The sequence below is a fragment of the Leopardus geoffroyi genome, chromosome D3 (assembly GCF_018350155.1).
Source record: "Leopardus geoffroyi isolate Oge1 chromosome D3, O.geoffroyi_Oge1_pat1.0, whole genome shotgun sequence".
Lineage (NCBI taxonomy): Eukaryota > Metazoa > Chordata > Mammalia > Carnivora > Felidae > Leopardus > Leopardus geoffroyi.
The window spans coordinates 7,521,443-7,538,708 of record NC_059339.1 but is presented as its reverse complement, the minus strand read 5'-3'; the positions used below and the strand labels follow the sequence as shown (position 1 = coordinate 7,538,708).

Below are 17,266 nucleotides of genomic sequence, written 5' to 3'. Positions count from 1 at the left end.
GTGGAGCTGCCTGACTTCCTCTCCTGTCCGTTCATTGAGAAGCAGTCATGCACAAGAGCTGGAAAATGCAGCTTTGCAAGCATTCGTGTGAGCACCACGTGTATGCTGGGCCCGGGGCAGCAGTGGCTCAAGTTTGTCCCTTCAGCTATAGGCAAATAAGTGAGCCAGTGTGCCAGGATGGCCAACACCGTTTGGAACTAGGGAAGGCGCCTTTTGCTGAGGGGGCGGGGTCAGGGATGGTGCAAGGAGTCCAGGCATGGGGATGAGAAGTTCGTTTTTCTTGTTGACACCAAGGAGTAGGCTGGAGGTTTCTGATCCAGGGCTCTGCTGGACCGGGGACAGGATTTCCAGGGAATGGCAGGGATTGAAAAAAGCCAAGGCTGGATATGGGGGCAAAGCAACCAGGGAACTGGGGCAGTGGGCCAAGCAGCAGGCCAGGAGTTGGCAAAAGGCCGTGTGCTCCCAGGCAATCAGTACTGCAGCCCAGCTGGTGGAGTCAGGTGGGCTGGGAGAGACAGGTAGGGAAACTGAGGTCTGGGTCTTAGCCCAGACTAAGCCAACAAGGATCATGGAGGTCCACAGTCAAGACCGAGGTGGGAGTGCAGACCTTAAAGGCCAAGTCTAACAATCCCCGCTCCTGTGAGTGAGGAATCTTTTTTATTTCCCTGCGGAGGCTAATAGACACACGCTCTTTGCCAGTTGCATTCCCCTCTTCTGCCAGTAGAGGTCGCCCTTGTCCACTCAGTCCCAGGGACAGCCAGGTGACCCAGGCCTGCACCACCCGCATGGTCCCACCCCCTGGCCACAGTTGATTCAGGGATGATCACATAAGCCATTGTGGCCCAGTGACAGTCAGCCCTGAGATTTCCGTGGGAACTGCTAGAGAAGAGTCCCACTAAAGTAGTCACTAGAGAATTCCCTAGAGGGCCAGCACGGTAGCGAGAGGCCTGCCCGCAAGTGACTTGAACACAAGAAAGAGTTGAACGATGGAGAATGTGAGCTTCCCGAGGGCAGCATTTGAGCACTTGGCCCCAGCCGGCCCTGAAGCCAGCTCTCCTCCTGAACTTTTCAATGTTGTGAGTCAATTGTGGCCCTTCAGGTCAGTTTTCCCTGGATCGTTTCCCACGTGAGTCCCCACTCGTCTGTCCCAGGGCTTGGAGTCTCTCCTGGACGAATCCAGAAGGAGGGGTGGTTGCCCATGTGGTAGCTCTGACTGCTGATTGGGTGTCATTCTCTTGGAAGGAGTCTTTCTCTCCCCTCCAACTTCCCCTTTTAACGCTCCCATGTGACAGAGACTTAGATGGTTCAGAGCTGAAGAAAAAGATATAACAAGGATGATAAGAACCCATTTTGGACTTCTGAAGCAACCTCTTCCACAGTCTTCAGAGCTCCAGCACGTTAGACCTATGTCACCTCAGGTAAGTATCTTAGCTTCTCTGGGCCCCAGTTTCCTCCTCTGGGAGGGGAAGACTAACAGTGCCTACTCTCGGGTCATCGCAAGGATTAGATGAATTAATAATACATGTGAAGTGCTTGTGACAGGTCCTGGCACAGAGTAAATCTCAATAAATGTTGGCTGCTACCGTTACTACTATTAGAGTTACTATCTTCAATCATGTTTAGACCCCAGAAACCCAGCTCCCAGAGAATGAGGTGCAGGAAAAGGTAAGAATTGCCCACTCCCCGCTGCTTTGGGCTTACCTTCTTTTTTTTTAAATGTTTATTTATTTTTGAGAGAGAGAAAGAGTGAGCAGGGGAGGGGCAGAGAGAGAGAGGGAGACACAGAATACGAAGCAGGTTCCAGGCTCTGAGAGGTCAGCACAGAGCCCGATGTGGGGCTCAAACTCATGAACGGCAAGATCATGACCTGAGCTGACCAGATGCCTTACCGACTGAACCACCCAGGTGCCCCTGGGCTTGCCTCTGAGTTATACTTGGCTTTCTGAAGACCGGCCTCTTCCCCAGATGACTGACAGTGGGGTTATCCACCCAGAGTATCCCAGATGATCCATAGCCTAAATCATGTCTTGTGGGACGAGTAGAAGCCCTCCAGGAAACAGAAGGGAAGACACTCCTGGCTGAGGGCAAGGCTTGAGCAAAGGCTGGAGATTAGAGGGTACGTCCCTGCCACAGACACAGGCTGTTCGGTAAAGCAGTCCCAAGCAGGGAGCTTTGGGGCCTTGGGTCTCAGAGGAACAGCCCACTGGGGACTCAGTTTTACAGCCTCCTTCACCATCGTTCTTCCTCCACAGGCTCTTGAGAGAAAAGCCTCTGGAAGGCAAAGACCAGGCCGTGGTGCCAGGCCTGTGGGTCCTGACTCCCTCCAAGATACCCCTGAGACACTGGTGCCCATGGATGCACTGGGTGACAGGAGGTCGATGGCTTTCTCTCTTCAGACTTTGGCAGAAATAACAATCTGCTTTGCACCAAAGAATCTCAAGAGACTCTTAATTCCTGCTCTTTCCTCCCTCTGGGTCCCTCAGTTATGAGCTCATTTGACCTCCGAGCCACCCGGAATGGTAGTTTAGAGCAGGGACCAACTCCCCATTATACAGATAGGAGAACTGGGGACAGGGACGTGACTGAACAGAGTCCTGCAGTGACTCTGTCTGTGAAGGAGGCTTTGGAATCCGGTCCATCTGTCTGTGGGTGAGAAGTCAGCAAATCCAGCCATGACCTGTTTTTGTAAATAAAGTATTATTGAGGGGCACCTGGGTGGCTCAGCCAGTTAAGTGTCCGGCTCCTGATTTCGGCTCAGGTCACGATCTCACAGTTCGTGAGTTTTGAGCCCTGCATTGGGCTCTGGACTGACAGTGTGGAGCCTGCTTGGGATTCTCTCTTTCCCTCTCTCTCTGGCCCTCCCCCATACACTTTCTCTCTCTCAAAAAATAAAAATTAAAAAGAAAAGTATTACTGGAACACAGCCATGCTCGTGCATTTACATATAATCTCTGGATGCTTTCATGATGCAACAGCAAAGGTGAATAGTTGCTATGGAGACTATATGGTTTGCAGAGTCAAAAATATGTAATAACTAACCCTTTACAGAAAAAGTTTGCCAACCTCTGCAGTCAACCACACTTTCCTACGGAAACACCGTGCAGAGGAAAGAATAAGAATAATAATTACCTACTATGTGCCAGGCACCGTGCAGGACTTCGCGTTGATTTCTCAGCTTGTGAGAGTGTAGCTCAATGAACCTTCACACACTGAATATACCTGTATGCCCCACCCCCCCGCTGTCCTTTCCAGTCACCACCCCTCAAAGGACAGCTGCTCTCCCAAGTTCTCTTTGCACAGGTGTTTTGCCCGGTCTTGAGCTTTCTGTTCATGGAATCACAGTATGTGCCCTTTTACCTCTGTCTTGTTTCACTTAACACAACGTTTGTGAGATTCATCGGATGGCTGCACATCACTGGAGTCCATTCTCCTTGCTAGAGAATATTCCACAGGGTGAAGACACGACAAGGCACTTACGCAGTCTCCTGCTGCTGGCCGTTTGGTCTATTTCCAGTTTCCATGGAGTATTGATTATGAATATGCAAGATATTGGACCTCCACTATCTCGTTTCACCCTGGCTTCAACCCTGAGGCAGGGAGCCAATCTGTAGTCTCTTTAAAAGGCGTGCAGACTGGGGTTCAGAGACACAGCAGGCGGCACGGGGAAAACCCTTGGTGAAGGTGTGCCTGCTGTCCTGGCTCTCTGGCTTCCTCATTAGATTCTGACTTGAAATCTCGCTGTGACCGCCTACTGCGTGATTCCATTTGCATGAAATTTCTAGAAAAAGCAACACTGTGGTGACGGAAGGAAAAGCCTGGGTTATCCGGGACAGGTGGCAACAGGGATGGACTGCAAAAAGACAGGAGGTGATGAAAACATTCTCTGACACTGGACTGTGGGCAGGATCCCACAGCTGTGTGAATTTCTTTAAAGCTGAGTTGTATGCTTCGATACCTCGATAAAGTTGTCCCTCCCAAATCCCAAATTTGCACTCATCTACTTCACACACACACACACACACACACACGTGCGCGCGCGCGTCTCCCCCTGCCTCAGTTTCCCTATCTGCAAAACAGAGCTTACCATCCCTTAGACGAGGGAGGCCGACTGTACAAACTGTGCAGGGCTGCTTAGCCATGGACCTCTTCCGGCCTCCCCGACGATTAGACACCCCCCACCAGCTCAGCCTCTCTCTGCAAAGGCCTGGAGCTGGGGGGTGGTCTGCCTGGCCAGAAGTGACATCTGAAGCAATCAGGATCCTGTTTGGCTTTGCCACGTCCGACCTGCTGCCTGCGGGGGCAGGAGAGCCACGCGCAGCGGATGCACCGGCCCCAAACTGTTTCTCAGAGTAGTCCCCAGAGATGGCCGCTGGCTTTCAATTTCTGCACTTGTTTATTTTCAAAGGGACGTTGCCAGACCACTAAGCCACCCCTGCCCTTTCATGGTTTGTTTTATGCAAGAGATTTCAGGAAGAGAGAGAGGAGGTAAAGCGACCTGAAACCAGTTCCTCTGCCAGCAAAGGACTGCACGGGGCCCCCGCTGTTAGATTTGAGGGACACGTGGGGCCAGGATGCCCCCTTGCTGACTGCCAGTCCCCAGAACACCGGGAATCCTGATAGTGTTAATGCTCATTGCAAACAGTTAACAATGGAGGCTGGAACCGTTGGACATCCACGTGCAAAAGGAATGAACCGCAGCCTGTCCCTTGCCCCTTATACCAAAATTCACCCAAAATGGATCATAGACCAAAATGTAACTCCAAAACTTCTAGAAGAAAACAGAAGAGAAAATCTTTGTGACTGGGGTTAGGCAGAGCTTTTTAAATTTTTATTTATTTATTATTAAAAAATTTTTTAAAATATTTATCTATTTTTGAGACAAAGAGAGACAGAGCATGAATGGGGGAGGGGCAGAGAGAGAGAGAGGGAGACACAGAATCTGAAGTAGGCTCCGGGCTCTGAGCTGTCAGCACAGAGCCTGACGCAGGGCTCGACCTTACCAACCACAAGATCATGACCTGAGCCGAAGTTGGACGCTCAACCGACTGAGCTACCCAGGTGCCCCAGTTTATTTACTTATTTGTAAAGTTTATTTATTTGTTTTTGAGAGAGTAGGGGAGGGGCAGAGGGAGAGGGAGAGAGAGAGAATCCCAAGCAGGCTCCACACTGTCAGCATGGAGCCCAATATGGCGCTTGAACTCACGAACTGTGAGATCATGACCTGGGCTGAAGTCGGACGCTCAACCGACTGATCCACACAGGTGGCCTGGCAGAGCTTTTTTAAACATGGCATCACATACTAACTATACAAGAAAAAGCTAATACATTGGACTTCATCAAAATTCAAAACTTCTGCTCTGCTAAAGATACTGTTATGAGATGAAAAGACAGACTGGCAGATAATCTTGGCAGAACACATAACTGATAAAGGACTTGTATCTAGAATATATAAGGAACTCTCAAGAGTTGAGAAGAAGAAAGCAAACACTAACCCCCCCCCCCCCCCAGAAACCTAGCAAAATAGTGGCTTAGCCATTTCATCAAAGAAAATATATGGGAAGCAAATAAGCCCATAAAAGACGCTGAACATGATCAGTTATTAGGGAAATGCAGATTAAAAGCCCAGTGAGGGGCGCCTGGGTGGCGCAGTCGGTTAAACGTCCGACTTCAGCCAGGTCACGATCTCGTGGTCCGTGAGTTCGAGCCCCGCGTCGGGCTCTGGGCTGATGGCTCAGAGCCTGGAGCCTGTTTCCGATTCTGTGTCTCCCTCTCTCTCTGCCCCTCCCCCGTTCATGCTCTGCCTCTCTCTGTCCCAAAAATAAATAAACGTTGAAAAAAAATTTTTTTTAAATAAAAAATAAAAAAATAATAAAAGCCCAGTGAGACCCAGGACATTCCTACTGGAATAGCTAAAAAGAGAGACCACACCAAGTACCGGCGAGAATGTAGCAAAACCAGACCCCCCCTATGCTGCTGGTGGGGTGGTGAAACGGCACAGCCATTTGGAAAATAGTTTGGCAGATTCTTGTACAGTTAAGCGTCAACTTACCATACAACCCAGAAATCCCACGCCTACACATATTTATCTAAGAGACATTAAAATGTACAAAAGCTTATGCATAAAAGTTTCTAGTGGCCTTATTTATATAATCACCCCAAGCTGGAAGCGACTGAAATGGTCTTCAATGGCTGAGTGGACCGACAAACTGTGGTACATTCCTCAAATGAAATCCTACTCAGAAGTAAACAGGAATGAACTACAGAGACACTGAAGGATAGAGGAGATCTCCGATGCATTACGCTAAGTGAAAGAAGCCAGACTCAAGGCTACTTACTGAAAGATTCCATTTGTATGGTGTTCTAGAAAGAGCAAAACAGCAGGGACGAGAAGCAGATCAGTGGTTGCCAGGGATTGGGGTGGAAGGAGGTGGGGGATACAAGGGAAGCCTCTGTGTGTGTGTGTGTGTGTGTGTGTGTGTGTGTATGTGTGTGTGTGTGAGGGGGTATCCGAAATATTCCCTATCTTGATTGTGGTGGTGATTTCATGACAGTATATATTTTTTAAAATTCATGGAACTGTACACTAGAGAGAGAGCTTCCTTGTATGCAAATTACACCCCAACCAAACAAAACAAATAATAATAATAATAATAAGCCAACGTAGCCCACATACTAGGTGCCAGGCACTGTTCGAAGTACTGCACACACATTTACTCACTCTGAGGCAATATCCTGGCAGTCATCCACATCGGCTTCAAGGAACACCATGTTGGAACATTTTTTAGAGAGGGAATGGAGAAAGGATGGGTCATTTTGCAAGGCCCACAACATGTGGATGAGAAGTCAACTGTTGCAAGCGTATCTCCTGCAGTGTTCAAGCCTTCCTAAAAAGCATACTTGCGGGGCGCCTGGGTGGCTCAGTCGGTTAGGCGTCCGACTTCGGCTCAGGTCATGATCTCGCGGTCCGTGGGTTCGAGCCCCGCGTCAGGCTCTGTGCTGACAGCTCAGAGCCTGGAGCCCGTTTCAGATTCTGTGTCTCCCTCTCTCTCTGCCCCTCCCCTGCTCATGCTCTGTCTCTCTCTGTCTCAAAAATAAATAAACATTAAAAAAAATTAAAAATAAAATAAAAATAAATAAAAAGCGTACTTGCTCTCGATCTGCTTCACCCTTTTGGTGGCTGGGGTCTGACAAACAATTGTAAAAACTGATGATAGGGGATCCAAACCACCATACAGAGCTTAGGAAATAGTACATCTGACACAAGATCAAGGAAGTAAGTGTCCAGGATGATAAAGGGAGGTCCCGGGACAATAGCTATGCATTAAGCCCACGCAACAATCAATCCAGATTGTTAGGACAAAAGACGTCAGTGGGAAAAATTGAGGTTGATAGACTCTGACAGGGCTGACTCTGTCAAAATTGTACTGAGAGATACTTAAGAAAACTATCGGATGTTATAGGAAGACTTAAACCATAGGTTCAAGGAAAACTAAGAAAATGGGAAAAGTGACACAGTTGTTAACTCCAGGAAAAACAAAAATTTGAACAATTTTTTGTTCAAAGGAACAAGGAAAGGAAATCATAGTGCACAATACTTTTGTGGCCAAAATATAAAAACACTGAATATGAATTTAACAAAATATAATTTAACTATATTGGTAAAATGGGAGAGGAAAGACATCTATAAAAAAATAAATTAAAATCATTCCAGGGGCACCTGGGTGGTTCAGTTGGTTAAACGTTTGACTCTTGGTTTCAGCTCAGGTCATGATCTCATGGTTTGCGAGTTTGAACCCTGAATTAGGTTCCATGCTATCAGCTGATAGCATGGAGCCTGCTTAGGATTCTCTCTTTCCACCTCTTCCTCTGCCCCTCCCCTGCTCATGCTCTCTCTCTCTCTCAAAATAAATAAATAAACATTAAAAAAATCATTCTAACATAGTTAAGTTAATAAATGATGTCTGAAATTGATGATTTTAGGATATAGGGAGAGAGGTTTTGCTTTTTTTTTTTTTTTTAATTTGGAGATAAATACTAGAAGTGATCACTAAAAATTTGAAAAGTGTTACCTCTCTGGAGGAGGTAGGTAGGACTGTCAGGTAGTAAGGGGCATGGCATGGGTGGTGTGGGTTAATTATAAGCCTTCTAACATAATAACATAATTTGTTTTTTTAATCTTTATTTTTTATATTTTATTTTTATAAAAATCTTTTAAAATAATAATTTAAAACTTTTAAGTTTTACTTTCTTCTTTTGTTTGTTTGTTTTGCTCTACCCTGTTTCTTACGTTCCCTATCTTAATTTTACTTGAATTTAATTCTTGTTTTACTGAAGAACAACCTCCAGTAACTCTTTCAAATATGGCCTATGGATGAAAAAGTCATTTAACCTTTTATCCTCCAAGATTTGTTGAGGGAAAACTCACTCTTTTCAGGCATATATTTTTATGATTTTTGAGAAACTTACACAGTCACATAAGCACCACCATAATCAAGAGAGAGTATTTTCATCACCACAAATTGTTCTCTGGTTCCTTTTTGTAGTCAGTTTCCTCCCCACAAGCTCCTGGCAACCACTGATCTGGTTTTTCTGTCCCTATGTATTTTGCCTTTTACAGATGCCATATAAATGGAATCAAATAATGTATGGCCTTTTGAGTCTGAATTCTTTCACTAAGCATAATGCTTTTGAGAGTCATCCATAGTATTGCATTTCTGGAAACCAAAGGTATAGTTGATCATCAGTTGTCAGTGCTATTCATCCAATACTTACAGTCATGTGATCGGATTGCACTTCCTGGCTCCTTCCTACTTGGGTGAGGCCATGCTCTAGGCAATGAATTGTGAGTGCATCTCACTTCTGGGCTGGACCATTTCACTGACAAAGTGAGACCTATTGAGCTTTCTCTTCCTTTCTGCCACCACGATGGGCAACATTCTAGATGGTGGCTGCAATGTCAGCCTGAGTCTTGGAGTGACTACAACCAGCAGAGCCCATCGCCAACCTGTGATGGACACACAGCAAATACGTAGGGAGCTTGAGCCAAAAAACACACCTTTGTGTGTTGAAATTTGGGTGTGGTTTGCTATCACAGCACAATCAGCCTATATTGATCCATACAGAATGCTTATATTTTAAGCACTGGAAAAATTTCTTTTACTTCTTCTTCTTCTTTTTTTTTTTTAATGTTTATTTATTTTTGAAGGAGAGAGAGACAGAGCATGAGCAGAGGAGTAGCAGAGAGAGAGGGAGACACAGAATCCGAAGCAGGCTCCAGGCTCCGAGCTGTCGGCACAGAGCCCGACGTGGGGCTCGAACTCACAAGCTGTGAGATCATGACCTGAGCTGAAGTCGGACGCTTAACCGACTGAGCCACCCAGGCGCCCCTCTTTTCCTTCTGCTTTAATTATTTCCTCTATTTCTTTCTTCCCTCATTCACTTTCTTCTTTCTTTCTAGAACTATTAGGCAGGTGCTAGAACTTTTGAATGTACCCCTCCAGGTCATTTACTTTCTTCGTCCTTTTAGAATTTTGAGGAAAAATTCTCAGTTTAATCTTTTAGCTTGCTACTCTTTTAGCCCTATCCATTCTGCTATCAACTCAGCTTTTCAAAATCATTATTTTTATATTTGATATATGTTTTATATATATATATATATATATATATATATATATATTTTTTTTTTTTTTTTTTTTTTCCCCCAAGACCTCTGTTTGCTTCTTTTCACAAAGAAGCTATAATGAGTTGTTGCTTGGTGGGTGCAGAATCTTTCACACTCTTTCTAGAGCTATTAATTATTTTTAAAGTATTCTGTTTGTTCTGTTAACTTTCCCCCTTTCTTGTTAGTTCTTAGGTAGTTTTCTTCCAGAGGGCTGGCTTTCCTTAACTGTTTGCTGACGTTTGCTGGTCTGTAATACTCTGTATTTGGGAATTCCTGTTTGCCTGATTGCTGATTTGATTATAATGGAGTGCTTCCAATTTTTTGAGAAGAGATGGCTGTTCCATGAGGTTCTGTGTTCTTGTGGTTTGCTGGGTGTGGGAGCTCTCTGTCCTTCATGGGGGTTGTTAGCTCTCTTGGAGCACTGTCCTGTATGTCCCTCTATGCACGTGGCTGTTGCTGCCTGATACTCTGCAGGAAGGAAGGTGGAGGCCCTCAGCCTAGATTCTCTGCCATCATTTCCACATATCCCAGTACACTGTCCCTGAGACCTTCTCCCGCTAGCCTCTGATTGTTTCTTGCACCCCCCTCCAGATCTCACTCTTGGTAGTTCTTTTCTTCCTGCATTTTAAACTGTGCTTTCCTCCAGTCGTGTTTTTTTCTCTAATATAATCTTTAGGAATTTATGGTGAGGATTACACAAAGCATGTTTGTGCACTGCATATGGCCTATGGGTGGCCAGTTTACAACATCGGCCTTTAGAGGTTCTGTCCTCCCAGGGAATTGATGTTTCTTTCTTTCTTTCTTTTTTTTTTTTTTTTTTGAAGTAGGCTTCACCCCCAGCGCGGAGCCCAACTCAGGGCTTGATCTAGTGAGATCAAGCCCTGAGCCAAAATGAAGAGTCAGACGCTCAACTAACTGAGCCATCCAGGCGCCCCAATGTTTACTTTTTTAAATTAAAAAAGTAAAGTATACATCCTCCCACATGGATGTCTTTCGTGCTAAGAAACCAAAGAGAAATAGAGTACGCTCCAAAAAAAAGGTATACAAGTAATAATTGTTTCTTTTAAGAAATTAGAAAATAGATAAACATGAAGAAAGTGAGAATCACCCCACCCAAAGATCACTAGTGTGAACACTAAGTTTCACCTTCTCTCTCTCTCTCTCCACCCACCCACACACACATACAGATATGATTTTATAAGTATTTTTTTTGAAATTGATCTCAAACTACTGATAACTTTTAAAAAGTTGTTTTTTCACCCAACAGTATATCATGGACATCTTGCCATGTCAATAATATTTGCTTCATTTAATATGTAGTGTTCTGTTACATTCGAGGCCATAATATATTCAACAATTTCCCTCTTGTTAGACAATGCGGCTGGGCATTTAAGAGTTCACCAAGGAGATAAGTCTTCAGATGAAGGAAGACAAGTCAAAGGGTGGCCTTTCAGACATCTGCAACCAGCACTGGGAAGGGTGGTTTGGGCAACGGGGAAGATCTCAAACTCACACCTGAAGCTGCCAGTCCCTTGGACCTATCTGTCCTTGAAGACAACCAGGGAAGGAGGATGCACAGCCACTTTGGTAAAAGCCGTTTGTCACTTTCTCTCTGAACACCCACCTCTTCCGGAGGCCCTTGCCAGGAAGAGGGTGGGGCAGGGCCCTCAGTGCCCACCCAAATCTGGAAGTGAAACTGGTTTGAAAGGAGAAGCTATGGAGGACGCTCAAGGCCCTGCTGGAACTAGAGTGGGTGCTCTTGGCCAGGGGCCTCTTTCCCCCTCCTGATGCCCTGTCAAACCCCATCTTCCCAACATGGCCGCCATCACAGGCTGGCTTTGAGCCCCTGAAGCCTTGACAGCTTTCCAGAAGTGTCAACTATTAGGTTGAACCATTTGAAATTGCTATTTCTGTGGGTCCAGAGTATTGGCAATTTCTAGGTACCTCTGGTCAGGTCGGTTCCATTGCTTCAGGCTGTAGTACATTTCTTTAGTGCTCATTCTGTGCTAGGCACTGTGTTAAGTGATTTATAATCATTTTTAACTGTCGCAATTTTGAGGCATAGAGTTGTTCCCTATTTGAAAGAGAAGAAAACTAAGGTTCACAATTTTCCCTTTTACAATTGCTTGGGGGCTGGTTCAGCGTCTAAATTTAAGATCTTAACAATAACGACAGTATTTTGACACCTAGTTAAAGGAGCTGTTGGCTCTGCCACGTACTAACCGTGATGCCTTTTTGGAAAGCACCTTAACTTGGCGGAGCCAGTTTCCACCTCTGTGGGTATGAGGTTTAGGTGAGAAGCGTTCTTGATCTGGTTTCTGCTTTAGAAAAATGCCTTTGGTATCAGAGACTCAAGTCTTCTCATCAATAAAATGGGGACAATAACCAACGCGCCCAGCAACACAAGGGATTTGCTGCCAGGACTCAGTTACAGGCCCGGCCGAGCCAGCCAGCGAGGGGGAGGGGGAAGGAGCCCCACCTCCACCCACCACGTGGAGCCCCGGCCCCGCCCACAGCGCGATTCCCCGGACCGTGGGGCGGGGTCGGCACAGCACCACTTGTCCAACGCCTCTCCAAGGCTAGGACACTTGCGAGTGGCATCCCCTGGACACTGCTTCCCACAGCATCTCAGGCAGCCCGGGGAGGGTGGGGGCAGCGAGGGGCGGGGCATCAAGGCGTGGCTTCCGGCAACCTTCCTCCCCGCCCCACCCCCCTGCTTTTTTGTCCGCCTAGATACGGAAAGGTTCCCCTGCACCTTTAAGAGGCCGACGCGGGCAGCCGATTGGCCGAGACGCGCCGGTGACGTCACGCCTGGGCCGGCGCCGAGTCGGCCCAGTCGGCCCGCCCCGCGCCCTCCCCCTCTAGTCCCGCCGCGCGCTCGCGGACAGTCCGCGCGCGGGCCGGGCCGGCGCCCTGTCTGCTTCGCTCGTTCGCGTCGCCCCGAGCCCCGGGGGATGCCCCCGGCCGGCACCCCCCATGGCCGCCGACGTCTTCATGTGTTCCCCGCGCCGGCCCCGCAGTCGGGGCCGCCCGGTGCTGCTCAAGCCTCAGGTGCCTGAGGACGACGACGACTCGGACACGGATGAGCCGTCCCCGCCGCCCGCCTGCGCTTCGGCCACCCCGGCCCGGGCCCACGCGAGCGCCGCGCCGCCGCCGCCCAGGGCCGGGCCTGGCCGCGAGGAGCCTCCGCGCCGCCAGCAGATCATCCACAGCGGCCACTTCATGGTGTCGTCGCCGCACCGCGAGCACCCGCCCAAGAAGGGCTACGATTTCGACACGGTCAACAAGCAGACGTGCCAGACCTACAGCTTCGGCAAGACCAGCTCCTGCCACCTGTCCATCGACGCCTCGCTCACCAAACTCTTCGAGTGCATGACTCTGGCCTACAGGTAGGGACCCGGCGACCCCGGGCCGGCCCCACCTCTCGAGTGGAGCTTCCTAGTTTGACAAAACCAGCGCGGAGGGCTCGACCGCCCGAGGACCCCGGGGCTGCACGCATTCCTATTGGCTCTTGTCCCTTTGGGAGTGTTTATGGGTCTGGGATCCTCCGTGGTAGCGAGAGGGGTCCGTGTCCTGGCCTCCTCCCCTGCCAGCAGGGCTTGCGTTCTTCCGGCTTCACGTTCTCCATCCAGGCCCTCCCCTCCAGTGTCCCCAGGCCGCCGATTCTGGACACGAAAAAGCTGCAAATACAGGCTGCACCTTGTGTTACTCGACTCTCCACCCTTTCCCCCAAACGCTTTGTGTGCTTCCGGCAGTATCGAGTAGTGGTTCGGAGCACCTGTCCAGGGGTGGCTTAAGTGCTGGTTCCAGTCTTTAATGGTTGTGTAAAATCCTGGAGCCTGCTTCCTCCTTTATGAAGAGGGTATGACAGTAATATCAGCCTCCATCGGCTATTTTAGGGATGGAAGGAGACAGGTAGTGCTTTTATCCCACTGCCTGACACATAGGTAGATGCTCCGTAAATGTTAGCTTACTTTTCTTATTGTCCCAGCAGAGGGAGGCTGGGTCTTCTCACATCCACTTTATTGGGACACCCTCTCCCACCTTAGCAGCCAGCCTGGGTGCTTCCTAGGTTGGCTTTTGGAACCACAGCTGTTGGAGGTGCAGTCTGCCCTCCTGGCAAGTTGGAAGGTTCTGTGGTCAGCCCTGAAACACTATATGGAGATGGCATTGTTGAGGGCAGGCATCCCAGACACCACCCTGACATGTGGACCCAGCTCTGGGCAGAGATCCCTTTTTTCTAAGTCACAGATATACCTGGCCCTCATGAGATAAACTGTCTTTCCACTCTCTCCTCCTTCTTTGGTGCGCATGTTAGGTATTTGTGCCCAGCGACTTCTGCCTCAGCGACAGAACTTCTCGGGGCCATCTGCAGTGCAGAGCAGTCAGTCCTGCACCAAGCTCATGATAGGATCTCTGCTGAGTGGGGGTGATCGCATTAGTAACTGGACTGGCTTGGGCTGTCTTAGGTCTGCTCTGCAGGCGGCACAGGAAAAGTTTTCTTGGAGACTCCAGAAACAGCATAAAGAAAAATAGGTACATTCCCCCCACTCCTTGTTGTTGTTGTTGTTGTTGTTGTTTTGGGAGAGCCTTTAAACCCAGATATATCCAAGTTAAAACATTACACATTTACCTGAAGTCAAAACATGGCTCTGGGTGGCATTTTCCCCCACTGGAATAAATGATTAGTCAACTTGTTCCTTTGTTATGTTCCTGAAACAAACCCCCCCCCCCCCATTTCCTCTCTTGAAGGTTTCCCTGGTGGTTTGTTTGCCACATGGCTGCAGTACATTACCCATAGCTCTCCTCCCATCCCCCTTGCGTGGCATATTGGTTAGGCTCTGCTCTGATTCTCTGGTCTTGCCAGTTTGAGCTGGCACTGAGCCCCTGAAGATGTTCTTTTTTTTTTTTTTTTTGGAGTTGGAATTGAGATTGCAGCCCTCTTTTAGCCCTGCTTACTCAGTCTTAAAATGTGAGCACTTCGTTGGAATCAAACCCACCTAGATTGTAGCATACACCACAAGAGCCTTTTCAAACAAAACTATAAGGGAAAGACAGGAATGTGTTTTATTAAGAGAACTTAATCCTTTTCTTTATTTTAATATAAACTTCTTCGTGTACAGGGAGAGAAGGGATGATTATGTAGCAGGAGCCATGGGGTAGAAAGATCTCACCTAATCTCTGCTAAAGGAAAAATAAACCAGACTTCCCTTTGCCCTCAGTTTGGATAACCCACAGGCTTATTATTAAATAACACCAAAGAATTTTAGTAATGGCATTTTTCCCCCACTTCTTTCAAAAATATTTTGGCAACTAGCCATTGCTCAATTAAGTTTCTTGATTGCCAAATGCACCCTTACCTTGCTCTTCAAGACGTCCAGCCCCGCTGGCTCTCTCGCTTTGCTGTAGTTCTCTGTGCTCAAGTCCTGCCGCTGCAAGCCTCCAGTGGGTATCTGCCTAGTAATTTCTCATGAAGATACTCTTTGTCTCTCCATGTGAGGCTGATGCGACTGCCCCTGAGTTCAGTTGGCAGTGTGGAACCGTGATACAGATGGACAGAGGAATGACTCAAAACCAGTTGTCTGGGCTGTAGCCTCTGGCACAGAAAGCAGCAGAACAGAAGTGAGTTTCTGACCTCAGCTGTCCTATTATGACCATTAGCTGGCTCTCAGAGAAGGAGGGTTGAGATGGGGGTAGGGAGGAAAGCACACTTGATCTCACCACTGGTGGTCTGACTTCCCTTTCTGTGGGGTTCCAGCCCTCGCCACTGTTTTCCGGGTTTTTTCCTTCTTGGGCCTAGAGGAAGGACAGTGGGGCCTCCTCTCCTGCAAGACTGTTTCTGGCCTAGGCTCTTTCTAACCTCAGCTTCCTGTCTGTTCCCTGGCCTCTTGGTTCTAGCTGCCTAACTCTCCCTGCTACACTCTGTTTTTTGTTTTTTTGTTTTTTTTGGTTTCCTGTTAACTGCTGTCTCCCAGCTGTTTCCAGATGAGGTTCAGCAGCTCTTTGGGGGAGGAACTAAGCACAGGGGAAGCTGTGGTTATTTTTTCCCCAGTCCTGTGAAGTGGTCCAGGGATTCTGAATATGATCTGTTCCTGAACATGCGAAGTCTTGAACCCTTAAAAAGTCTTTGGCGAGACTGACTTTGGGTGGGGGAATAGGGTGTTGGAGGAGTGGGGACTGTGTGTGAGTGTGCCCAGTGACCCTCCTGGGCAAGTAACAGTGCCGAGGTGATTCCAGCTCCGTGCATCTGGCCTTAGAATCCATGTCCCTCCTGCTCTGTGATGCTAGCCCTGTAGCAGAGCATCTTGATTTGGTCCTACGGTGTGTGCTCAATTACTGGGACATTTTGGAGGGGAAGAAGTTGCCTTTCCCCAAGGCAAACTTAGGTGATAGATGATGGAGGAAAAGCGCCCATGGTTTACCTTTTCAAAGCCTTCCTGTCTGCCACTATAAAATGGGGAGAGTAAAACTCCCCTGCAGGGTGGAGGTGAGGATAACTGAGATAATGTCTGTGAATGTGTCTAGTAGGAGGCAAGAGAAGGCTTCGCAGGCTGAATCCAATTCTGTGTCCTCACCCAGCCGAGGACAAGATTCCTCCTCTGTAAACTGAAGGAACTGACGTATCTCACTGGGGTATTTTTTTTTTTTTTCAACGTTTATTTATTTTTGGGACAGAGAGAGACAGAGCATGAACGGGGGAGGGGCAGAGAGAGAGGGAGACACAGAATCGGAAACAGGCTCCAGGCTCTGAGCCATCAGCCCAGAGCCCGACGCGGGGCTCGAACTCACGGACCGCGAGATCGTGACCTGGCTGAAGTCGGACGCTTAACCGACTGCGCCACCCAGGTGCCCCTCTCACTGGGGTATTTTAGTGTGGCTTTCAAATGCTTGCTTGACAAATACTAAATAGACACATTCTTGCTTTGCGTATGCTTTCCACGCTCCACAATGGAGCTATGTACTCTAGAACATAGTTCATGGTTCTTGCCCTCTTAGCATTTTAAGGAATGTCACACATGTAACTCACCCACACAGATTCTGAGCACATCTAGTAGATAGCTTTTTGTGGTTGGTTTTGGTTTCACTTCTCTACCTTTTTATGTAACTCTTTATTTATTGGGGAACCTAGGTGTGAATGTTTCTGAAGGGTTAGAGATGTTGTCTTTATGTATTTAGGGATAAGCAGTAGCTTTCTGGACAGTGGGTTTCTGCTTAAATGGATATCTGAAGAGACCTTTAATTCGGACCTGTAAGATAGCTTGGGATACAAATTCCTAAAACGTACCCCTGTGTATGTGTACTCTGTATAGAAACTCTCTGTTCCTAACCCAGAGTGGCAATCTCTGCCAGATTTAAGGAGTAGCAAGGATTAAAAGTTTAGAGCACGGTGACCTCCAAATTTTAAGTTTTCAGTAGAGGTACTTTCTGATGCTAGGTGTGGTAACCAGTTGTAAATGAGAACCGTTCACACAAATGACTAAATTTACTACTCTGCAACCACGCCGAAGATAAACAGGTTTTCTTCTTTTGCACTTTTTTCAGTTTTTGATCATTATATAGTGTGCGCTGCGGGGCATGCACTGAGGTGGGAATGAGGGCTACAGA

General features: G+C 47.8%; 1 protein-coding gene across 1 annotated transcript in view; it reads left to right on the top strand.

The window, feature by feature from the left end:
- Positions 1–12,492: 12,492 nt before the first annotated feature.
- Positions 12,493–17,266, top strand: part of LOC123588443 (MLX interacting protein) — a 61,149-nt gene continuing 56,375 nt past the window's right edge. The window contains exon 1 of the mRNA XM_045459423.1: positions 12,493–13,050. Within this exon, the coding sequence (XP_045315379.1) occupies positions 12,638–13,050 (413 nt within the window). The 5' untranslated portion in view covers positions 12,493–12,637. The remainder of the gene's footprint in view (positions 13,051–17,266) is intronic.